The sequence below is a fragment of the Stegostoma tigrinum genome, chromosome 5 (assembly GCF_030684315.1).
Source record: "Stegostoma tigrinum isolate sSteTig4 chromosome 5, sSteTig4.hap1, whole genome shotgun sequence".
NCBI lineage: Eukaryota > Metazoa > Chordata > Chondrichthyes > Orectolobiformes > Stegostomatidae > Stegostoma > Stegostoma tigrinum.
In genome coordinates this window covers 106,358,512-106,384,144 of record NC_081358.1, presented here as the reverse complement: position 1 = coordinate 106,384,144, position 25,633 = coordinate 106,358,512, and the positions used below count along the sequence as shown (strand labels likewise).

The 25,633-nt window shown below is 42.5% G+C and overlaps 1 protein-coding gene across 1 annotated transcript in view; it reads left to right on the top strand.

The window, feature by feature from the left end:
• Positions 1 to 2,139: 2,139 nt before the first annotated feature.
• col22a1 (collagen, type XXII, alpha 1) overlaps positions 2,140 to 25,633 on the top strand; it is a 291,389-nt gene continuing 267,895 nt past the window's right edge. The window contains exons 1-2 of the mRNA XM_048529285.2: positions 2,140 to 2,678; positions 15,605 to 15,729. Of these exons, the coding sequence (XP_048385242.1) occupies positions 15,642 to 15,729 (88 nt within the window). The 5' untranslated portion in view covers positions 2,140 to 2,678; positions 15,605 to 15,641. The remainder of the gene's footprint in view (positions 2,679 to 15,604; positions 15,730 to 25,633) is intronic.

The following is a 25,633-nucleotide window of genomic DNA, read 5'->3' as shown; positions in this document are numbered from 1 at the left end:
CTAGATTTAAAAAATGACTCTTGGAATACTGCATTCAATTCTGGCCTCCCTGCTATAGGAAGGATGTTGCGAAACTCAAAAGGGTTCTGAAAAGATTTACAAGGATATTGCCAGGGTTGGAGAGTTTGAGTTATAGGGAGAGGCTGAATAGGCTGGGGCTATGTTCCTTGGAACATCAGAGGCTGAGGGTTGACCTTATAGAGGTTAATAAAATTATGAGGGGCATGGATAAGGTCTATAGTCAAGGTCTTTTTCCCAGTGTGGGAGAGTCCAAAACTAGAGGGCATAGGTCTAAGCTCAGAGGGGAGAGATTTAAAAGGGACCTATGTAACAACTTTTTCATTCAGAGGGTGGTGTATGCATGGAATGGGCTACCAGAGGAAGTGGTGGAGGCTGGTATAATTACAACATTTAAAATACATTTAGATGGGTATATGAATAGGAAGGGTTTAGAGGGACATGGGCCAAATGGGGGCAAATGGGACTAGATTAATTTAGGATATCTGGTCGGCATGGACAAGTTGGACCAAAAGGTGTGCAGCTTCCATGCTGTGCAGCTTTATGATCTATGACTCTAATAAATAAATAATGTGAGAAAAAATCTTCTTTCCTTTCTTTTTCCAACTTCATAACTTTCAAGGTTCTCTGTACGTATTTCTGGAGATGTGCATCTTCACTTTGCCCCATACTTATGGAGCAGTTTTCCACATGCTGCACATAATTGATTGTCTCTCTCTCTAATAGAGAGAGATGCCATTGACCCTTTGTGGATTATGGTTCCTTGCCATACACAATAGTTTGATAAATGGTATGGTCCGTGTGTTGGAATGTGCTGAAATGACTTGGATTTTCTGGAATCCAGTGCAAAATGCTGGAAATAAAAATAAAATGTGCTGGAGAAGATCAGCAGCTCTCTAATCATCTGAAAGACAAATGCAGAGCATCAGCCATGTTCCAAAGAGTAGTGATTGAATGCAAAATGTTAACTCTGTTTCTCTCACAACAGATGTCGCCGGTTCTGCTGTTTTAATTTTCAGATAGGACATGTGTCCACCCAAGGGATCATGTTTTTTCATGGAAATGGCTTAATTGAGCACCAAAGACTGGTTCAAACCATAAATTCCACCAATGGATATTTCAGAAGGAGAAAAACTTGCAGGGGATTCTGTGATTAAAAAGCTGTGCTGATTTAAATGGACTGAAGGACAGTCCAAATTATACATGGGGTAAAAAAAAAAGCAGACCTTGGCAGAACATGCAACTGCACCAAAAATACCTGACATGATCAAGACACTCAAAATCTTTGAAGCTCTCATTGACCTAATATTACAAGAGATGTAGGTATGGAATATCAGATTACTTAACATTACCACCACTCCCCCATACACATACACACATCAAAGCAGTGCATACACTCTGTATGACAGTAATTTACCAACAAATGGCAATTTAGTTTTGAACACATTTTAATGCTCTTACAAGATTGGCTCAGACAGATGGCATGAAAGCCAAATGGAGAGTTTTTTTGGTCTGCTCATATATCATTTTACTTGTGAAAACAAATGAATTTTTGCCAGAAGCACACTGCGCTGTTCTTAATGCAGTGTCATTGTAACTTTTTTTAATTTTCAGCAAAAAATCACTATCTGCTACAATGGCTGGTACATTTGAAAATGTATCACTTCTCTCAAGCAAACTAGACTATAACGTAAAGAGCTGGACTGTGGCTTGATCTCAGCACTTTGTGATTCAAAATTGAAATACTAACGATTGAGCAAACAATTTCTCTCTCTCGAATTCATCATGCTTTTCAAACGTCATTACATTACAATTCGAAAGATGGAATAAAAATGGTGCTGTTTTTGCTTGCATTTTATTTTGTGCTTTCATTTATTGCTGTAAATTCAACGAGCTTCACGATTATTAACTAAACTTTTATCACTTCAGCTTTCACTCATTTCGTTAATTTAATATTAGAACACAAGGTGGCGCAGTTTCTCTGCACAGACATGTTGAGGCGAGATTATCATTTTCGGTAACATCAGCTCTGAAATGCATGTATATTTAATCTGTTCCCCATCAGATGACTGATAGATCTTTAAAGTTATATTAAACTTAGAAAGTCCTGGTTAGGGATGAAGCAAACAAGCAAACCATAAGTGCCAGTGAAGGAGAGCAACCAGGCTCTGTGTTTTAATTGACTTGCTATGAGATGATTTTAGATACACAAGGACCAAAATACCTCAAAGTTTGCTATAATTGGATAGGCTGACATGCACTGCCGCTGAAACTTTATACAGCGTCCTCTGCTCCAAAGTCGAGAGAGTGAAGATGATCAAGAGATGGGCAATTTACTGACAGAGAAAGAAATAGTGAACAACGCACGTTTTGTTTTCACAAGTTGTTGCCTGTGAACTTCGTTTTAATTTTTGCGGGTATCAGGATTTCATTGTTCAGTGGATGACACTCAATTCATTCAAATGCGCTTTCCCTTTGGATGAAGTTGGATTCTTGGACCCTGTTGGGCGAAAAAATGTCACTTTAAAATCCTGGTTGCGAAGTTCTGGGGTGCTTTTCCGTTCATTGCTTAGTTTTACAAATGATCTTTTCTTTCTCCCCTCGTAATCATCAGAACTGATCGTGGAAGAAGTTTTTCAGAGAAAGAGATTTTATTGCAGGTAAGAATCTAAATTGAAACCAATGTAGTAACCTATGTTTGACTTTAATCCTCCAACGAGGGTGAATTACAAGTTGGGAGAGTGCCAAATTTAAATCATTGTTTTAAAGCTCAGTGAAAAGGCATAATTAGCAGCATGTGCCATTTAAATAATTACCCGTGGTGTTTGCTCAACTATTATTTTTAAAAAGAGCATTCACCATCATGTCCCATCTGATGCTGTATTGAGTTTTTTTTTCAGGGTAGTAATGTTGCATGTGTTCGGCAGCATTATATTGGATATTAAATGGGATCCATAAGCAAAAGACTTTGAGGGCAAACATTCGTTTTGTGCATGTCTAGTCCTTGATTTACTTCCAACTCCACGATCCTTTGTGATGTTGCTTCCTGTAGATTGCATCAGAGCAGCAAGAGTTCCCCTTACAGCTAATGTAACTGAATCACGGTGGTAACAGTTTTAAAGCTGGCCTCTGTGTGTGTGTGTGTGTGTGTGTGTTTGTCTTCATAGTTTTGATACCTGCCGTTGTAGACTGTTTCCCATTCGAGGCACCCAAGTTCTTATTGTCAGAGACAGGACATGGCACTGCACTCTTTCACAGATTGTATGCCCTCAAGCCAGGAAAGAGCATCCCCTTGTGCATCGGGACAACATATCTATTACCAAAGCAGCTATCGAATGCCCTAATAATCTGCCAGGTCTTGCATCAGCAGGCTGCCCCTTCATCTTGTGGCTTCCTAATGCACCACCTAAATACCAGACCCTTGCACTGATGGTGAAGTTACAGAAACATAGAAGATAGGACCAGGAGTAGACCACCCAGCCTTTCAAGCATATTTTGCCAATTCACTGAGTTCATGGCTGATTATCCAACTCAGTATTTTTTTCCCACTTTCCCCTTTGATCCCTTTCGCTCTGAAAAACACATCTAACTCTTTCTTGAAAACATTCAACGTTGTGGCTTCAATCACTTTCTGTGGCAGAGAATCTCAGGCTTGGAACTCTCTGGGTGCAGAAATTTCTCCTCATCTCAGTCCTAATGGTCTACGCCGTATTGTCAGACTGTGATCCCTGGCTCTGGACCTTCCTGCATTCTTCCAAATCCAGAGAATATAGTCCTAACTGAACCATGCGTCAGTCATATAATCCCAGGAATCAATCTGCTAAATTTTTGTTCTACTGTCTCCATAGCCAAAATATCCTTCCTTAGATAAGGAGACCAACACTGCACACAATTCTCTTGGTATGGCCTCACCAAGGCCCTGTATAATTGCATCAAGCCTTCCTTTCTTCTGTACTTGAATCCTTTTGCTATTTAGGCCAAAATACCATTTGCCTTCTTCACCACCTGCTGCAACTGCATGCTTACTGTCAGTGGCATGTGTACAAGGACACCCACGTTTTTTGCACCATTTTCTTTCCCAAAATACCACTGTTCAACAATAATCTGCCTCCCTGTGTTTTTTTTCTCAATGTAGATAACCTCACATTTATCCATTTTGTACTTCACCTGCCGTGCAATGGTTCAGTCACTCAACTTGTCCAAATCACAATGAAGCATCTTTGCTTCCTCCCCACACCTCATCCTCCAGCTGGCTTTGAGTCCCCTAGAAACTTAGAGATATTACATTTAATTCTTTCATCTAAATCATTAAACTATATGGTGAATAGCTGGGGTCCAAGCACTGATGACTGTGATACCCCATTAGTCACTACCTGTCATTTGAAACAAAGACCTGTTTATTGCTGTTCTTTGTTTCCAGTCTGCCAACCATTTCATACACCAGCCCAATCCTGTGCACTTTAATTTTACACGCTAATCTCTTAAGAGAGGCCTTGACTGCCTTCTGGAAGTCCAAATAAACCACATCCACTGGCTTTCCCTTATCAAGTTGACTAGTTACATCTCGGGTAATTCCAGTAGATTTGTCAAGTATCATTTAACTTGTATAAATGTGTGCTGACTCTGTCCAATCCTAGTGTTGCTTTCTTAGTGCTTGGCTATTAAAACTTTGATAGTGGACTCTAGCATTTGGCAATTGTGAATAGGAAGCACAGTGATTTTTGATCAGCCATGGAATGGGAAGGACCTCCACTATCCATAGATCAAGACTATAATGTGTATGTTTTTAAAATGTGCCTGGTGCCACAGGAACTTGCTCTGTTTAGGGACTGGGTGGCTAGTGTGGACCAGATTTGGTTGGACCGCCAAACTGAATTGGGGACCTGTGCCAGCCATCATAATGCTGTGGGTCAGACTTGCCTTAAGGCAACTCAAGAAGAAGAACTGGTTTTCAATCAAACTGACTATTTCTTTCATCAAACCTGAACAAAATTAGGTGACTGCATTTTCAAATCATGGGAATCAGGCCTTGCTCCCATGGTATACTAATATTTCTGCCCCCAATACCTAGGATTGCATTCATAGGACAAGAACTGAACTTTTGTCAACAGCAGTGGGATCAGTCCACAGTTAAATACTCCCTTAGAAAATAAGTTAAAATTGAGTAAAATATGAAATAATGAAATCAAATTGCATGAATGTCTTGAAAATTTGAACATGTGTGGGCTTTTTTTAAGGTCATTTTTTTAACCCAGTAATCTCCGTTGAGATTATAACTGAGCTGAACCCAACTGCATATTCCTGACTTTTTCCTGTATCCCCTGATGCTTCTGGATAAAAAAAAGTATTTCAATCTCAAATTTAAAGTTAAGAATTGATCTAGCTGTTTGTGTAAGAGAGTTTCAAACATTCACCACCTCTTACTGAATCCTGTGGTCTGGACTGGAGTTGGTGAACTGTGTGCCCTGATATTTTTTTCCCACCCTTAACACTCTGTGGTGTGTCTCTGTCTATTTGTGAAGTGGGGATTTCAGAAGAGGCAAAATTTAAGGTATGTGTTTATAAAGTAGCAATTTTTAATCTTTTTTTGCCATTGATTCAAGACAATTTGTTCATAATAATCAGTTATTTTCATGCTAAATGCAGAAACCTGATGAGCATTTCATTTTAACCTAAGTTTATCCGTGAGGAAATTTGGGAGACTTTGGACAGTTGCATAAAATTTTTTCACATTTGTGATGACTCTGGGAATATTGGACTTTGATTTCGAGGGCAATACCCCAGTGGTCTTGACACCAGTCTGACTTGGAACTATACCACCAATCCTTTGCTGTCACTCCATAAAAATCCTGAGATGTCCTTCCTCACAGCAACTGTGGGATACCTAAACTGAGATTGCAACTGTTTCAGAAGGTTGCACACCATCATCTACAACAGGGCAGTTAGTGATAGGCAACAAACACTCACCTGGTGAGCAACGCTCAGATCCCAGGACACGTTGAGACCACAAGAATAAAACAAACAATTGCGGATGCAGGAAATCTGAAACAAAAATAGAAATTCCTTAAGACCCCTTAAGGTTCTCTGGATTAGGCATGTTAACTCTGTTTCTCTGTCCGCCGATGCTGCTGGATCTACTGAGTTTCTCCAGCAATTTCAGTTTTTATTTAATATTGAGTGCATTGTAGAAAAGCATGTGGTTTCTTGGGCTTCATAAATAGAGACATTGATCACAAAAGCAGGGAAGTTATGCTGAACATTTATGAAACACTGGTTAAGCCATAGCCAAAATGTTAATTCTCGTTCTTTAAGAAGGTTGAATTTCAGGGTTATTGAGAGGGTGCACAGGAGATTTATCAGAAAAGTTCTCAGGATGGAGGATATTCATTTCAAGGTGAGATTCATGAGGCTAGAATTTGACAGAGGTATACTAAATGATGACAAGCATGAATAAAGTAACCAAAGAAAAAGTATTCCTTTTAGCTGATGAGACAAGAGGAATGTGAGAATGAATTTTATTTTTATGTGGCAAATGGTAATGACCCGGATGACGCAAGGACAATAAATAATTTCAGAAGTAGACCAGATGAGCACTTGAAAATAATAAGCCTGCAGGAAAACAGGGATAGAACAAGGCAATAGCACTTCCTGGACCACTCCATAGAGAGCTAGCATGGGCCTGATGGGTTGGAAAGCCTCTTCTTAGCCGTAAATTAGTATATGATTCTATGACCCCAATATTACTGTAATCATTTTTTAGCTGAGAGTTTCCATGAAATTATTTTCAGATGTACATGGTCACAATCTCAGCATAGCATAAATGAGCAAATTTGCAACACTCCCCCTCAACTGGACTGTGAGGTTGGAATCAGATTAAGCTGATATCTCTGAAGAATCTTATCTGCTCTTTATGAAGCAATAAAAATTGGTTAAATTGACCTTTAGCCTACTCCTTTCTGGGAAATAACATTGGCATGTTAACGTCTAATTAAGGGGATTTTTTAAAAAATCCTTGCTGCAGCATATAATCAGTGTATCTGTCTGCTTTCTGTTATGGTTATTGAGTAGGTTTAGCATCTACTTTTATTTTCGAAGCCACATTAACCAAGTAGAAATGTATTTAGTGTTGCTTGTTCTGTGTAATTAGCAATCCCCTTGGATTTGGTGCTAAAGTGACAATAAAAGGCCCGTGCCTGAAACCCAAAAGCTGTTTGTGAAATAGTAAATAGGTTCATTAAAGCAGATAGTAAGAAATAGTTTCATTCTGTGTGGAAATTCAGAACAAAGCTGGCAAAATCTTGCAATTACAGCTAGACTGCTTACAAGTGAAATCGTGCAGCATTTGTACAAGATGGTTGGTCTTGACTCGGTGGTAGCCCTGGTTTTTCAGAGTCTGAAAATCATGTGACCGAATCCTGCTCACAGAATTGGAACACATACATTGTTTTGATATTTCAGTGTAATGTTGATGAAGTGCTACTTTCAGGTGACGTGACAAGCTATTCTTTTTGCTGATGTAAAAGATCCAGTGACACTTTTCTCAGAAGAACAGGACAAACAATGGATGTTCATCTTCACTGCCAAGTACTTTCATCCTCACTTGACTCTGATACATAGAAAGCATAATCTAACAAGCAGGTTTGTTCATAGAAACAGAATCCACTGTTCCATTCTAAGAGATTAAAGTCACAAAACTCTCAAGTTAATTCCACGAATACATACCCTCCAGAGGGGCATATTCCTGTGTTTCTTATGATCTAGTCATCAAATTGTTTGCTTGATGTGGAACTGTTTAACTGTATTAACAGGTTGTTCACTGACACAAAACTGCTTTCTTCTGATAATTATAAAAATTCCTGCTGTCCAATCAGAATACGAACTAAGGATAGGAACCTTTGCTGCTATATTTTAACATAAATCATGGATACTGCTGTGAGTTCTGTTAATTTTTTTGCAGTTGAGGTAAATTAACCTGATATTTTCTTAGCTTTATTTTATTCAGATGAATTAAACTTTCTCACTCTGTAGAAGTCCAATTCATATTTTATGAATAATTCAACTGAGTTCAATTTCAATAATTCTGGTGTCTGGAACTTTGCAAAAGCTGGATTTGGGACAAAAATGTTAAACTGATGAATGACAGGCCACAAAGAGGAAAGATAATTTTAGATGTTGCGTGCACGATCTTTTCTGCTGCGTCTGTCCAGGAATTTAGGTTCCAACATTTTCTATTTGCTACTGTTAAAATAAATTATTTTCTTTCAGGACAAATCAATACCATTCAGGTCCTTAATGATTCTAAGAAAACAATTACAGATGAGCAAAGCAATTCATCTTATCCCGTTTATTCTTCCAGACTGTCATTCCCCACATTGCAACGTGCATTTATTTCTCAAATGGTTTTTCTACCTTTACACTGAGTGTAAAGTTTATTCTATGTGTCAGTTGCTCTTACACGAGGAAGAAATTCCCAGTGTGATACTTGTATCCTATGTTTCCTATTCCTGTTACCCCTTATCCTATTTTAAAAATTTAGGTTATAGCAGTACTCTAGATTTGCATTTTCCAAATCTTTCATTGCTTCAGAACATCATCTCCCAGGCTTTTCCTTCCAGATTTCGTTGACCAGGCTTCTTTAGCTTTTCTTAATCTATCTTTTATATAAGTGATGAACCTCATGGCTTTACCTGAAAATCCATTTGTTAAATATTTATCTTAGTTTCTGGTGAATAAAACTTGACTGCAGTTCTCGCCTAGTTCAGAGCAGTGTTCTTTGTAGCCACAATCTCATTGGACTGATATTTTACTGGCTTATATTTTATAGCACAATATTCAATTAGATTTGTTAATTCCTACCTTACATTTGTTGGACATCTGAAATATTAGGTTGAGCAGATGTCCTTCAACCTTAGCTCAAACTATTTAACGTTAATCATAAGAACATAGGAACAGAAGTAGGCCATTCAGCCCATCAACTTTCCCACGATTTAATACAATCATAGTGATCAAACATAGGGAAGATATCTTACTTTCACTTATCCTGTCTATTCCTTTAAGTATTTTTTAAGTTTCATTGGGAACACCTCTTATTCCTTGAAACTGTATAGAATTCAGACCCAGTTTGCCCAGAGGACAGTTCCAACATCCTGAGGACAATTCTGGTGAACATTCACTGCAGTTACTCTTTGGCAATAATACCTTTTTGAGATAAGAGGACCAAGACCATACACAGTACTCAAGGTGTGGACTAACCAAGCTGTTATACAACTGAAGCAAGACTACGCTACTCAAGTCCTCTTGAGATCATAGAACCATACAATACAGAAGAGGCCTTGCGTCTGTGCAGCCAAAAATATATTACCACCTGCACGAGTCTCGCTTTCCCACAGTAGGCCAAGAACCTTGAATGTTATGGCACTTCAAGTGCTCATCCAAGTACGTTTTAAAGGTTGTGAGGCTTCCCAACTCATCTACCCTCTCAGACAATACATTCCAGACTGCCCAACACTCTGAATGAAGAAGGTTTTCCTCCCATCCCCTTTAAGTCTCCTTCCTTTCACTTTAAAATTATGTCCCTTCATTATTATCCATTCATCTAAGGAGAACAACTGTTTTCTATTCACCCTGTCCATGCCCCTCAATATTATACACCTCTATCCAGTACCCATAGCCTTCTCAGCTCCAAAGCGAACAACCTGAGCTTATCCAGAATCTCCTCATAGCTAAAATGCTCCATTTTTGGCAACATCCTGGTGAATCCCCTTTGTGCCCCGTCCAGTGCATCTAAATCCTTCCTGTTGTATGATGAACATAACTGCACTCAGTATCCTGGCTGTAGCCTAACTACAGTTCTGTATGGCTCCAACGTGACCGGCCTGCTCTTATAAACAATGCCACAACTGATAAAGTAGGCATCCCATACACCTTCTTAACCAGCCTATTAACCTGTCCTGATATCTTCAGGAATCTGTGACCGAGCACCCCAAGATTCCTCTGTTTTTCTAAGTTTCCCAGTGTCTTGCTATTCACTGAGTACACCCTTGTCTTACTTGTCCTTCCAAAGTGTATCACCCCACATTTATCAGGGTCAAATTCCATCTGCCATTGAACTACCCATTTGACCAATCCTTTGTATCCTTCTGCATCCTAACACCATTTCCTCACTGTCAACAACATGGCCAACCATCTTTGTAACATCTGCAAACTTACTTATCACATCAATAAATATCACAAAGAGTAAGGGACACAGGACTGATCCCTGTAGTGTGCCGCTGCACACTGAGCTCTGTTCACATAAATAGCCTTCTACCACAAATTTTGTCTCTTGTCACGAAGCCAGTTTTGGATCTAATTTGCTCAGTTATCCTGTATCCATGTTTTACCTCGTTTCTCACTTTCCCATGTAGGATATACTATCATTCTTCCAATTCCCTGGTTACATTTTTTATGATTTTTTTCTCTCTTCTGTTATACTTATCTGCATTAAATATCAATTTCTAACTCAAAAGTTCAGGTCATTATGCAAATTTTGAGCTGCTTTCTATGATTTCTTAAAACACAAGAAATAGGAGCCGGAATTATCCAAATGGCCTCACAAGCCTGCTCCACCATTCAGTAGGATCTTGGCTTATTTTGGGTTCACCAGCAGTTTCCAACCTGGTCCACTTGCCCCCAGATCCCCTGAAAGGTTCAACATGTAATATTCCCTCGGTAAATGTAATCAATGATGGAACATCTAGGATCATTTGTGAAGAGAATTCCCTTGTTTCCCAACCCTTTGCGTGATGTAATTTTTCTTCATCACCTTTCTAAATGATTTTCACCCTATCCTGCAACTGTTTCCTTGTCTTAAATTCCCTTAAAGGCTTCTTTATTCCTGAAACCCAAGTCCCGAGCAATAAAACAGTGACATGCACTTCCTTTTCTAATTGCTTGCTGTACATGCATGTAAATATTTTACATCTGTATAACCAGCACACTGAAGTTTCCCTGAACATGAATATTTACAAGTTTCAGATCTTTAAAAAACATTCTGCTTTGCTATTCTTATCTTCAAATCAATTAACTTCACACTTTTCCTCATTAAAATTAGAGGAGGTAAATTTAAAACTGAAATGAGACGACATTTCTTCAGCCAGAGGCTGGTGGGCTTGTGGAATTCATTGCCACAGAGTGCAGTGGAGGCCGGGATGTTGGATGCCTTCAAGGCACAGATCGACAAATTCTTGATCTCTAAAGGAATCAAGGGCTACGGGGACAGTGCAGGGAAGTGGTGTTGAAAGGCCCATCAGCCATGATTTAAATGGCGGAGTGGACTTGATGGGCCGAATGGCCTTACTTCCACTCCTGTGTCTTATGGTCTTATGGTCTTATGATACTCCATTAGTAATCTCCTTACACACTCAGTTAGGCTGTCATATCACATTGCATTCTGTCTGAGTTCTCTCCACAGTTTACATTGCACTCTTTCTCTTCTTACGAAGAACAAAGAACAGTACTACACAGGAACAGGCCTGTGAGTTCACCAAAACTGTGCCAACACATGATACCTTTCTAATCTAAAAGCCTCTTGCTTCCATGCTGTCCATATCACTCTAGTCCCTGCCTTTTTATATTTCTGTCAAGATGCCGCTTAAGTATTGCTAGTGTATCTGCCTCTACTACCTTCTCTGGCAGCACATTCTAGGCACTTACCTCTCACACCTCTTTTAAGCCTAAAAACATTTACCTTAAATCCATGTCTCATTGTAATTGACTTTTCTGCCCTGGAAAAAAAGACTTCAATTATCCATTCTGTCCATGCCTCTTGTAATTTTATAAAGGTTCATCAGGTCACCATCACCGCCACCCCCCACCCCCCAATCCTTCGATTTTCAAGTGAAAACAAACCTAGTCTGTCCAATCTCACCTCACAGTTAATATCCTCCAAACCAAACAACATCCTGGTAAATTGTATCTGTACCCTCTGCAAAGCCCCCACATTCTCCTGTTCATGTGTGGTGACCGGAACTGTATACAATATTCCAAATGTGGCCAAAATAAATTTCTATTCAGCTGCAATATAACTTGCCAATTTTTATACTCTATGCCCTGATCGATATAGGCAAGCATGCCATTTGCCTTCTTGACCACCTTCAGGGAACTGTGGAACTGCATGCCTAGATTTCTCTACATATTGATGCTGCTAAAGGTCTGCCATTTATTGCATACTTCCCACCTGTACTTAATCTCCTAAAATGCATCGCCTCACATTTGTCTGGATTAAACTCCATTGGCGCAACATTGAGGGCCGAAGGGCCTATACTGTGCTGTAATATTCTATGTTGTATGTTCTGTGCAACTTTTCCACCCAAGTGGGGAGTATTCCATCATACACCAGATTTAACCCTGGGGAAGGCAATGACCCAGTGATATTATCTGTAGCCAATTAAAACAGAATCTCAGATAATTTTCTGGGAACTCAGGTTGTCATCCCAATATGGCAAAGGTTGGAATTTGAATTCACTTTTTTTAAAAAAGTGAAATTGAGAATCTATTGATGACCATGAAACCATTGTCGATTGTTTGTAAAATACCCATTGGGTTTACTAGTATTCTTCAGTGAAGGGAATTGCTGTAATTATCTGGTCTGGCCAACATGGGAATCCAGACCTACCACAATGTGGTTGAATTTCAGTTGCTCCCTGAAGTGGTCTAGCAAGCCGTACAGTTGCATTGGCTCTAGAACACAAAAGATGAATGAAAACAGCAGACCACCTGGCATCAACCTTAGGGACTGAAAACAACGATGACAAACTCAGCCTTGATAACCCTGCAACGTCCTCATTACTAACACTCGGGTGCGAATGCCAAAATTGGGAGAGCCGTAACGCACATCAATCAAACAGCAGCCTGGCATCGTCATACTCACATGATAGTAAATTGCAATGTCTCAGGAAGCAGCATCTCCATCCCTGGATATGCCCTGTTCCAACAGCAGGACAGACTCAGCCGAGGTGGTGGCCCAGTGGTATACAGTAAGGAGGGAGTTGCCTTGGAAGTCTTCAACATTGACTGTGGATCCCATGAAGTCTTATCTCATCTGGTAAAAAAAATGGGCAAAGAAACCTCGTGCTGATTAGGACGTCCAGTCCTCCTTCAGCTGATGAAACAATATCTTTCATGTTGAACAACACTGAGAGGACACACTGAAAGTGACAACAGCACAAAATGTACTCTAAGTGGGGGATTTTAATGTCTATCACCAAGAGTGTCTTGGCAGCAGCAGTACTGATTGAGCTGGTTGTGTCCTAAAGGACGTAGCTAATAAAATGGGTGACAACAAGGCTCTATTCAACAGTGTGTGGCACCAAATGGCCTTAGCAAATCTGGAATCAATGGGTATCAAGGGCACATTCTCCACTAGTTTAAGTTATAGCTGGCATACAGGAAGATGGCTGTGGTTCTTGGAGGTCAGCATCTCAGCTCCGGGACATCTTCCAAGGAGTTTCCCAGAGCCTTTTCAAAGATTTGGCCATCTTCAACTCCTTCATCAATAACATTCCCTCCATCATAAGGTCAGAATCATAGAATCACTGCAGTGTGGAAACAAGCTATTTGGCCCACTGAGTCCACACTGACACTCCAAAGTGTATCCCACCCAGACCCACTCCATCCCTTTAACCCTGCATTTTCCATGGCTCATCCACCTAGACTGCACATCCCTGGGCACCAACAGGCAATTTAGCATGGCCAATTCACCTAACTTGCCCATCGTTAGACTGTAGGAGGAAACCCACACAGGCACGGGGATAATGTGTAAAGTCTTACAGATAGTTGTCTGAGGTTGGAGATGAGCCCAAGTCCCTGGCCCCTGAGGCAACAGTGCTGACCACTGAGCCACCGTGCTGCTCACTTCTGTAACAGTTCACACAATTCAGAAGTAAGAGTTCAGTAATGATTGCACAATGTTCAGCCCTATTCGTAATTCCTCAAATACTGAAGATGTCCATGTTCAAATACCACAAGATCTGGACAATATTTGGCTTGGGCTTACAAGTGGCAAGTAAAATTTGCATAACAAAGGAAAGGATAAGGAGGCTGAGGTCGGTGTGGGTATTGAGTTGTAGATGTGTGAGATAAATATGAGGTCTGTTACTCAGGAGCCAGACTATATATTTAAATTCATATTTCTGCAATTTAAATAGAGACTTTTGGAGGATAGTTCTTGTATAGATAATACAGATGTATAGATAATACAGCTATTCTAGTTCAGTTTCTGGTCAATGGTAGCCCCTGCTATGTACATAGATTGTCAGAGGTGCAATGGTAATTGAAAATTAAAGGGGATCTGTTAAATTCTGTCAAGTTGGAGATACTGTGTTTGAGATTCGAATGTTTCTTGTTTCTCATGAGACCAGGCCTGAATCAGGTCCAGGATTTATTGTATTTTGTTTGACTGCTGCATAATCAGAAGAATTGCAAATGGCACAAAGTAATTATCAACAAACATCCATACTTCTGACTTTATGATGGAGAGAAAGTCATTGATGATCTGCTGAAGATGGCTGGGCCTAGAATACCACCCTGAGAATCCTCTGCAGTGATGCCCTCTAGCTGTGATGATTGACTTTCAACAACTACAACAATATTCCTTGTGTGAGGTAGAATCCAACAAGGAAGGGTTTACCACAATTCTTACTGACTCTAAATTTACAAATTTATGAAAGGATAGGATGGATAGCCAGAGACTTTTCCCTGAGTACAAAAGTCAATTACTCAGGAACATAGTTTTAAGGTAAACAATGGTGTGTCTATAGGAGATGAGAGAGGGAAGTCTTTTGCACAGGTATTGGTAATTGCCTGGAATAGGCTGCCAGAGGAGGTGGTGACAGCAGATACAGTTGCAGCATTTAAGAGGCATCTTGACAGATATATGACTAAGAGATAACAAGGTGTAGAGTTGGATGAACGTAGCAGGCCAAACAGCATCAGAAGAGCAGGAAAACTGATGTTTCGGGTCTGGACCCTTCTTCAGAAACTACATATAATATATATAATATGGAGATATATGAATAGGTTGGTAGTAGAGGTAGGTGGACCAACTAGAAGCAAAATCTTTTAGTTTACATAGGCATTGCGTGTTGGCACAGTCTTGCTGGGTTGAAAGGCCTGCTGCTGTATTATTCTTTCTTCTTTGTCTTGTTACGTCTCCTTGTGCCCCAACTTGGTCAAATGCTACCCTGATGTCGAAGGCAGACATTGCACCTGACCGTGAGAATTTAGCTGTTTTGACCATATCTAGAACAAGCTGTAAAGATGTCTATCCCTGAGCTACCCTGGCGGAGCCTGTTTGTAGATTATCATCTCAAACAAAAACAGTGATGTGGGAGATTAACTCTTCAAGAGAGAAAATAGATTGGAGAGAAAAATAAAATCTATTTTTATTCGGAAGTTGCACAAATTCAAAAATCCTATGCATTAAAATATGTAATTTTAGGAATTTATCAATATTATTGCAGATCACGTGGCAGCACTATTATTTGTTGAAAAGAATGCTGAGAACTGTTAATGAGCCAACTATTAATCTCTTCCTATTTCACTACAGGGTTTAATGTCCTTCTATCTCTTCCCTGAAAAAAGAAATGATCCTTCGAGCAATGTCTCAAGTTTCTGTTATTGTCATAATTCTCTTGTTATGGACTGGAGAAGAAACAAACGCACAGAGAGCAGGTATGGTACCAGTTTCATTATTGAAAGCACAATTAGCCAGTTGTAATGCAAATCCCTTCTTTCCAACAGCAACCATGTCTGCTGCTCACTAAGTGGTAGAAATCATAACACACAATATCTGCATGTTGCCGAATGTCTATTGTGAACTGGAGTGTGGCTCCTTCTTCCAGTTCAACATTGCTATGTTCTGTATTGTCTAATCCATTTATAGTTTTATTTTAACTGTATCTCCATCATGGAAAGCCCTTCCAGCAAATAGATCGGTATGAAAAGTCTTCCAACTTCTTCCACTTTGCTCTGAATCTGGGGCAACTTGTTACTGTTCCATTTTCTTCCTGCACCAACCATTCAACTCAGCAAAACAGCTGAGGTGTTAATTTAACTGACCCTCTTACCAGACACAGTGGACCTTTGCAAACTGGTCTCACAATGTGGTCATTATTCGCTATTGTGGGGGCCCTACTTTTAGTTATGGGCATGCAGATATCTACAAATTTCAGACAGCTTGCTGGACTCTTCTAAAACATCCCAAGAAATCGAGAATTACAACTAACACAATGCCATCACAAGCCCAGCAGCTTTGTTGCCAAAAACTCAGTGCAGATTGATTTAAAACAGTTTGGTCTTATTAAATCAAACCAGGTTAACTGCAGATTGATTGGATCTCGTGGTCTGACCAGAACCAATTCACTGGCAGGATAATCCTTGCTGATGATCTCATTCCAAACAGCACTGTCTCACCATGAAGTCCATGACAACTACTTCCATCCTCAATCTATCTGAGTCATTCGATTGGCAGTCTCATGTCAGCTCATTTCCATGGCAAATGGAAACAAATTCCTCCACTTCACTACAGGAACGCACGTAGGTAAATGCTACTTTAAGCTCCAGTTTAAAACCCACAGCAGCAGATAATCTATCACTTCTGGTGGATGAAGTGTCCAGATAATACTCACATTCATAAGTCATTCAAAATGCAAAGATCGTACATCAATCTTGTCAGAGCATTTGCCTCTGAAACAGAAATGCATGTACTCACTGTACCACGCCAACAATTTGAGTACATAATAAAGCCGGATACTTTTGTTGCTTAGGGAGTGCTACAAATCAGAAATACTGTCTTTGGGATGAGATGTTAAAGCTGTCTGACCTTTCAGGTGGATGTAAACAATCTCATTGCACTTTTCAGAGAAGAGTAGTATTCTCCCCTGTCTTTAGCCAATACTTATTTCTCAATCAATATCAGCAAAACAGACGAAATGATTATAAGAGATAATGGGAACTGCAAATGCTGGAGAATCCAAGATAACAAAGTGTGGAGCTGGATGAACACAGCAGGCCAAGCAGCATCTTAGGAGCACAAAAGCTGACGTTTCGGGCCTAGACTCTTCATCAGAAAAGGGGGATGGGGAGAGGGTTCTGAAATAAATAGAGAGAGAGGGGGAGGCGGATCGAAGATGGATAGAGGAGAAGATAGGTGGAGAGGAGACAGACAAGTTAAAGGGACAGGGATGGAGCCAGTAGAGGTGAGTGCAGTTGGGGAGGAAGGGGGGGATAGGTCAGTCCGGGGAGGACAGACAAGTCAAGGGGGCGGGATGAAGTTAGTAGGTAGGAAGTGGAGGTGCGGCTTGAGGTGGGAGAAAGGGATAGGTGAGAGGAAGAACAGCTTAGGAAGGCTGGGACAAGCTGGGCTGCTTTTGGGATGTAGTGGCGGGAGGGAAGATTTTGAGGCTTGTGAAATCCACATTGATACCATTCTCACCTGGAATTGGAAAGCTTCTTCCATTTCGCCTCCAATTTCCACCCTGCCTTCACTTCCACCTGACTCCTCCTTCCCTTCCTCGACATTTCTGTTTCTATTTCTGGGGATAGACTGGCCATTAATATCCACCACAAACCCACTGACCCCCACAGCTACCTGGACTACACAGCCTCACACCCCATTTCCTGTAAAGTCTCCATCCCATTCTCTCAGTTCCTCCATCTCCGTCACATATATTCAGATGAAGCCAACTTTGACAAGGGACCCTCCGAAATGTCCACCTTCTTCCTCAACCGAAGATTCCCCAGCTCCATTGTCGACAGGGCCCTCAAGCAGGTCTGACCCATCTCCCACACTTCCGCCCTTACCCCTTCTCTTCCCTCCCGCAACAGCGATAGGGTTCCCCTCATCCTCACCTATCATCCCACCAGCATCCACATCTAGAAGATCATCAGAGGCCATTTCTGCCACCTCCAGTGAGATGCCACCACCAGACACATATTCCCCTCCCCTCCCTTGTCTGTCTTCTGCAGAGACCGTTCTCTCCAGGACAACCTGGTCCACACTTCCTTCACCCTCAACATCTCCCCACAGCCCTACAACACCTTAGCCTGTAACCGACAAAGGGGCAATGCCTGCCCATTTACCTCCTCCCTCCCCACTATCCAAGGGCCCAAACATACCCGCCAGGTGAAGCAACACTTTACCTGCACTTCCCAGAATCTAGTTTACTGCATTCGCTGCTCACAATGTGGTCTACTTTACATAGAGGAAACAAAGCGTGGGCTTGGCGACAGCTTCACAGAACATTTGTGTTCTTCTCGCAAGGGAGACCTTGAACTACCTGTTGCTAGCCACTTCAACACACTACCCTGCTCCCTGGCCAACATCTCTGTCTCTGGCTTGCTGCAGTGTTCCAGCAAAACCCAATGCAAGCTGGAGGAACAACACCTCAGTTTCCGTTTGGGGACCCTACAGCCCTCTGGACTCAATATTGGGCTCAATAATTTTCGGGCCTCAACTCTCCCATGCCCAAGTCCCCTACCCCACACACCTGGCCTTATTACCACAGCCTGCCATTTTAACCCCTTGTGGTTAGTCACTAACAGTCCCCATTTACAACTATTCACACTCCCAATCTGATTGTTAGCAATTCCTTTATCTGTCCAACTGCCTTTCTGTCTCTTTGGGCTCTGTCCTATTGTTTACTCCCTTCCCCATCTCCCTACTTTCTGCATATAAACTGACATTTTCCCAGCCACCATCAGCTCTAGGAAGGGTCACCTGACCTGAAACTTTAACTCTGTTCTTGCCTTCACAGATGCAGACCTGCTGAGCTTTTCCAGCAACTTTGTTTTAGTTCATAAAATATGGCCCAGGATATTAAATATGTTTTGGAAATTAAAATTAAGGAATTGAATACAATTTGAATTTAAAGGAAGGGAGAACGCTGTACAAAGGCACTGGTGGCATTAAAGATAGCTGCTGAAGCCATAAGAAAGAATTTTGATTTTGGTTTTATATGTATAAACTTGGAATGGAAAAATAATGAGACCGTATTGAACTTAGACAAAAACTTAGTTAAGCTACTGTTGGAGATGCATATGAAATTCTGATTCCCCGGTTAGAGGAAAATAATAAAGTGAATGAAACAGATATAGTGTTATAAAGCAGAGGTTCCCAACCCTCTGCCCCTCACTCTGAGAACCAAAACTGAAACACCCAAAGAGGAGCACCTCGCTTTATAATCTATAAAAGGAACATGAAAAGTGGTGTGCCCTGCTTTTCAACAACTTCTAGTGGTTAAATGGAATAAATCCCTGACACTCTCTTTAAAAGCAACAAGCAACATTTTATTTCTCTAACAGTGAACAAATTGACTAAACTATTAATAAGCCAAATAAATCCCTTCTAACCACTAACTATTCCCCATAAAACAAGATGCTAATAGTTTGCTCTTCCAATAAACATAAGTCCCACTTATACAAAAAAGAGAATTTAGTTTCTCAAAATTACATCCACGTTATTTGTTGAACAGAATGTTCTGTGCCTTCTCTGTTGATTCTTCTGTCAGGAATATTAACTAGCTATGGCAATGGTACCATTGGCATTTAGATTTTTTTCTCTAAAATATAGGGGAGGCTGCGAGAGCCAGCATTTCTTTCTTGAGAGCTAAAAGCTGTTAACTCTCCTGGATGGTCATTAACTCTGCCGTGTTTGTCCAACCATTCCCTTCTTTTATACCCTTGATGACATATGAATATTTCTTACAATAGATTGGTCCAATGTTGTCGAAGCCATCAGATTTATATTAACTTGGTTTTTGACATCTAAATTCCTGGTTCAAATTGATTGGCTAAATTGAAAAGCCTGGTGCCATGGCCAGCTAACGGTATCGCCTTTTGGCACAAATGTTTCAATTCAGATGCTCGCTGTGTACTTGCAAACTCTAAAGTTGCTGCTCAAAGACATCCATTTTAAATCTCTAAGCATAGAAAAAGCATGTCATCTTTTAAAGGGACCATACAACGTTAGCCCCCTGACACCCCAGAATTTTACGAACATTAAATTATAACTTCCTGCCTCCCAATCCACAAGTACTGTCCCTAACTTTGCAACATTAGCATGAAGTGACTCTGGTGTTAATAGTGTTAAAAAAGACTTGATATCTGCTGAAAAATGACATATTTTGTCAAAGACTCTTCCCCTTGCGCTCATCAAGATAATTTGCAAGAAGTACCAAAATAAAGGGAAAATAGACATTTATTCTGTATGAGAGAAGTATCAATTAATTGGCAAATGAAATTTAGTTAGTAGAAGAAGCTTTGCCATGGAAAATGCTCTGGTTAATTATGCCTGATTATTAATTTACCAATGAACAGCCAGGTTTTGTTTGAATCTTAAACAAGACAGGTTGACTCTGATTAGGAAGACATTACCCTGAAAAATGAACAAGAGAAGGAGAACAGGACTATGTGTTGACATATATGCCTCCCAAGATTCTGTATCCTGTTAAAATTCAAATGTTTTGCCTTCTATAAATTTGAGCTCAATTGAAATATTAATGCCCATATTATAGTTTGCTCCAAATCCCTATTTGTCCATCATCCTTGTCCATCCACACCATGACATTAAGATTTCAGCCATATGTTCACATTTGTCCATGGTCTCATCGACAATCTCTGCAAACTCATCCATTCCTTATGTGCCTTCAGGTACCTTATACCCTTCCAATTCTAGCCCTGTTTACATCAAAGTGAATCCCCTTCCACACCCCCACCTGCCTTCTACTCACTAATGGTGCATATGTTTTGTATTGGATTAGATTAGATTCCCTACAGTGTGGAAACAGGCCCTTCGGCCCAACACGTCTACACTGCCCCTTGGAGCTTCCAACCCAGACCCATCCCCCTATAACCCACACACCCCTGACCACTACAGACAATTTAGCATGGCCAATCCGCCTAGCCTGCACATCTTTGGACTGTGGGACGAAACCGGAGCACCCGGAGGAAACCCACGCAGACACGGGGAGAATGTGCAAACTCCACACAGACAGTTACTCGAGGCTGGAATTGAAACCGGGTCCCTGGTGCTGTGAGGCTGCAGTGCTAACCACTGAGCCGCCGTGCCGCCCTCTAGTTCCTACTGTCTCATCTCTTAAGTCTACAATTCCTTCAGTAAACCTCTGTAACTCTCCAAAAATCTATGTTTCCTTCAGGAGGATCTTTAGGGATTATGGCATTGTCCAAGCTTTTGAGCATAGCTCGTATGTCTCCTCTTTTGGGCTTCTCTGTGTCTAGAACTTGACCCAGTGGCACTGCCAATCAAACTGGCTATATCAATCAAACATTAAGATGCCAGGTTTTTAAATGCTCGAGCTTCAAGTATAGCCATTTTAAAACGTGACAGTAGACGTTGGCACAGGCTTGATTAAACAAATTCTGTGCTGGAATGTAGACTACAGGACCCTATTTTAGTGCTGTCGAAGTGGGTTGTTTTGATTGGGTTGAGCTTTGGCCCAACTTTGTTTACTGTCACCTCCACATTCAGGATAGACATAAACGTGTAAAGTGAATTGTTAAAGATACTAATCCAATCTAATACAGAAGGATTTAAAATGAAACATGAAATTCTTGATAATGCTGAAGTCAACAACCAGCAGGAAGATTACAAACAGCTGCAGTGCTGTTCACTTCAGCACAATGTTCTTGGGCCAGTTGTTCCCATACCTGTATACAGGGAATATTAACTTTTCAGGCCCAATCAATCCTATCATAATTTATCAATGACGACTGTCCCTGCAGGTTATAAGATTCATACCCAAAATCAATTTGGCCAATTTTACTTGATTTTATGACAATGATGGAAGTATAATAGAAAATGAAATCAAATCTCACATATACTGGTCTTAAGTACAGCAGATTTGGAATTTTACACTGCTACTCTCTCGAGTACTAGGGGTAATTTATACTTTAATGTATGAGGGAAACACATTGTCAAAAATTAGACCTGGTTCTTAGGAACTAGGCAGCTGAAGTGTTGATGACAACAGGAAGACGTAAGAGATCAGAATGGGAGGAGTACAGACATTTCTGCGGGTTGGTGCTGACAGGGATCAGATAGCATAATCTCAGCATGAGAGATAATCAACACAATAAAACAAATGTTCCTTATACTTTTCTTTTCATGATTGTTGCTCTGTGCAAAGGATGTTTATGTTTGCTGGGTTCTCATATTCACAAAAGGAGAAACTGAAGAAATAGTCCAAAGGCAATGTCAATTAACATGTAGCAAAGTCAGATACTGCTACAATACTCCATCTGTTTTCCTGAAATACAGAAAGACTTAGACAGTACAAATTGCCAAATCTAAGGTTTTAAACCTCATGCTGGCTCCGGAAAGCAGACACCAGAAAATAATAACTTGAATTGATAAGGAGGCAGAGCTATGATTTTGGAAAAGGATGCTTTGAGGTACTGTGTTTGAGGTTTTGAAGATTTTGAAGGGAAATACCAAATCAGAAGATGTTTCACACAATGACAAAAAGTTCTAATACTGGGACACAAGTTAAAAAAAAACAATGGTCCATCATTAAAGGAATAGGAACCGAAAGCACTGCGGTTGCTGTAAATCAGGAACAAAAACAAAGTTTGTGAAAAAGCTCAGCAGGCCTGGCAGCAACTGTGAAGGGAAAAAACAGACTTAGCGTTTCGGGTCCATGACCCTTCCTCAGAACTGGGGATCATGCGATCCCCGATAACAAAGTGCAGAGCGGAATGAACACAGCAGTCCAAGCAGCAAATCAGGATCACAGAGGCTGACGTTTCGGGCCTAGACCTTTCATCAAAGAGGGGGATGGGGAGAGGGAACTGGAATAAATAGGGAGAGAGGGGGAGGCGGACCGAAGATGGAGAGAAAAGAAGATAGGTGGAGAGGAGAGTATAGGTGGGGAGGTAGGGAGGGGATAGGTCAGTCCAGGGAAGACGGACAGGTCAAGGAGGTGGGTTGAGGTTAGTAGGTAGATGGGGGTGCGGCTTGGTGTGGGAGGAAGGGATGGGTGAGAGGAAGAACAGGTTAGGGAGGCAGAGACAGGCTGGGCTGGTTTTGGGATGCAGTGGGGAGAGGGGACGAGCTGGGTTGGTTTTGTGATGCAGTGTGGGGAGGGAAAGAACTGGTGTGGTTTTGGGATGCAGTAGGGGAAGGGGAGATTTTGAAGCTTGTGAAGTCCATGTTGATACCATTGGGCTGCAGGGTTCCCAAGCAGAATATGAGTTGCTGTTCCTGCAACCTTCGGGTGGCATCATGGTGGCACTGCAGGAGGCCCATGATGGACATGTCGTCTGAGGAATGGGAGGGGGAGTTGAAATGGTTTGCGACTGGGAGGTGCAGTTGTTGTTGCGAACTGAGCGGAGGTGTTCTGCAAAGTGGTCCCCAAGCCTCCGCTTGGTTTCCCCAATGTAGAGGAAGCCACACCGGGTGCAGTGAATACAATATACCACATTGGCAGATGTGCAGGTGAACATCTGTTTGATATAGAAGGTCATCCTGGGGCCTGGGATGGGGGTGAGGGAGGAGGTGTGGGGCAAGTGTAGCACTTCCTGCGGTTGCAGGGGAAGGTGCCGGGTGTGGTGGGGTTGGAGGGCAGTGTGGAGCGAACAAGGGAGTCACGGAGAGAGTGGTCTCTCCGGAAAGCAGACAGGGGTGGGGATGGAAAAATGTCTTGGGTGGTGGGGTCGGATTGTAGATGGTGGAAGTGTCGGAGGATGATACGTTGCATCTGGAGGTTGGTGGGGTGGTATGTGAGGACGAGGGGGATCCTCTGGGGGCGGTTGTGGCGGGGGCGGGGTGTGAGGGATGTGTTGTAGGAAATGCGGGAGACGCGGTCAAGGGTGTTCTCGACCGCTGCGGGGAGAAAGTTGCGGTCCTGGAAGAACGTGGACATCTGGGATGTGCGGGAGTGGAATGCCTAATTTTGGGAGCAGATGCGATGGAGGCGGAGGAATTGGGAATAGGGGATGGAATTTTTGCAGGAGGGTGGGTGGGAGGACGTGTATTCTAGGTAGCTGTGGGAGTCAGTGGGCTTGAAATGGACATCAGTTTCTAGCTGGTTACCTGAGATGGAGACTGATAGGTCCAGGAAGGTGAAGGATGTGTTGGAGATGGCCCAGATGAACTTGAGGTTGGGGTGGAAGGTGTTGGTAAAGTGGATGAACTGTTCGAGCTCCTCTGGGGAGCAAGAGGAGGCGCCGATACAGTCACCAATGTAACGGAGGAAGAGGTGGGGTTTGGGGCCTGTGTAGGTGCGGAAGAGGGACTGTTCCACGTAACCTACAAAGAGGCAGGCATAGCTGGGGCCCATGCGGGTACCCATGGCCACCCCCTTTGTCTGTAGGAAGTGGGAGGAATCGAAAGAGAAGTTCTTGAGGGTGAGGACGAGTTCAGCTAGGCGGATGAGGGTGTCGGTGGAGGGGGATTGATCGGGCCTGCGGGACAGGAAGAAGCGGAGGGCCTTGAGGCCATCTGCATGAAGAATACAGGTGTGTAGGGACTGGACATCCATGGTGAAAATGAGGTGTTGGGGGCCAGGGAATTGGAAGTCCTGGAGGAGGTAAAGGGCGTGGGTGGTGTCACAGACGTAGGTGGGGAGTTCCTGGACCAAAGGGGAGAAAATGGAGTCCAGATAGGTGGAGATGAGTTCGGTGGGGCAGGAACAGGCTGAGACAATGGGTCGTCCAGGGCAGGCAGGTTTGTGGATTTTGGGAAGGAGATAGAAACAGGCCGTGCAGGGTTGAGGAACAATGAGGCTGGAGGCTGTGGGTGGGAGGTGATGAGGTCATGGATGGTGTTGGAGATGATGGTTTGGTGCTTGGGGGTGGGGTCATGATCAAGGGGGCGGTAGGAGGAGGTGTCGGAGAGTCGGCGTTTGGCCTTGGCAATGTAGAGGTCAGTGCGCCATATTACCACTGCGCCACCCTTGTCTCCAGGTTTGATGGTGAGGTTGGGGTTGGAACGGAGGGAACGGAGGGCTGCCCGTTCTGCGGGAGAGAGGTTGGAGTGGGTAAGAGGGGTGGAGAGGTTGAGGCGGTTGATGTCTCGACGGCAGTTGGAGATGAAGTGGTCAAGGGAGGGCAGGAGGCCTGTGGGTGGTGTCCAGGAGGAGGACTTGTGTTGGAGGAGGGTGAAGGGGTCAGTGGAGGGAGGGTTAGGCTCCCGGTTGAAGAAGTAAGCGTGGAGGCGAAGGTGGCAGAAAAACTGCTCGATATCCAAACGTGACTGGTAGTCGATGATATGTAGGTGGAGGGGGACAAAGGAGAGCCCCTTGCTTATGACTGACCGTTCGTCCTCAGTCAGTGGGAAGTCTGCGGGGATGGTGAAGATTCGCCAGGGCTCAGTGTGGCTGTCTACTCTGGGGTTGCTGACTGTGGAGGTTGTGGGTGGGGTTCCATCGACGTCGGCTGTGGGCGGGGGTGGGCAGGGTTCCGTCGGCGTGGCTGTAGGCGGGGTTCCATCGGCGTCGGCTGTGGGAGGGGGTGGGCAAGGTTCCGTCGGCGTGGCTGTAGGCGGGGTTCCATCGGCGTCGGCTGTGGGCGGGGTTCTGTCGGCGTCGGCTGTCGGCGGGCCACCCAAGCCAATTTTCCA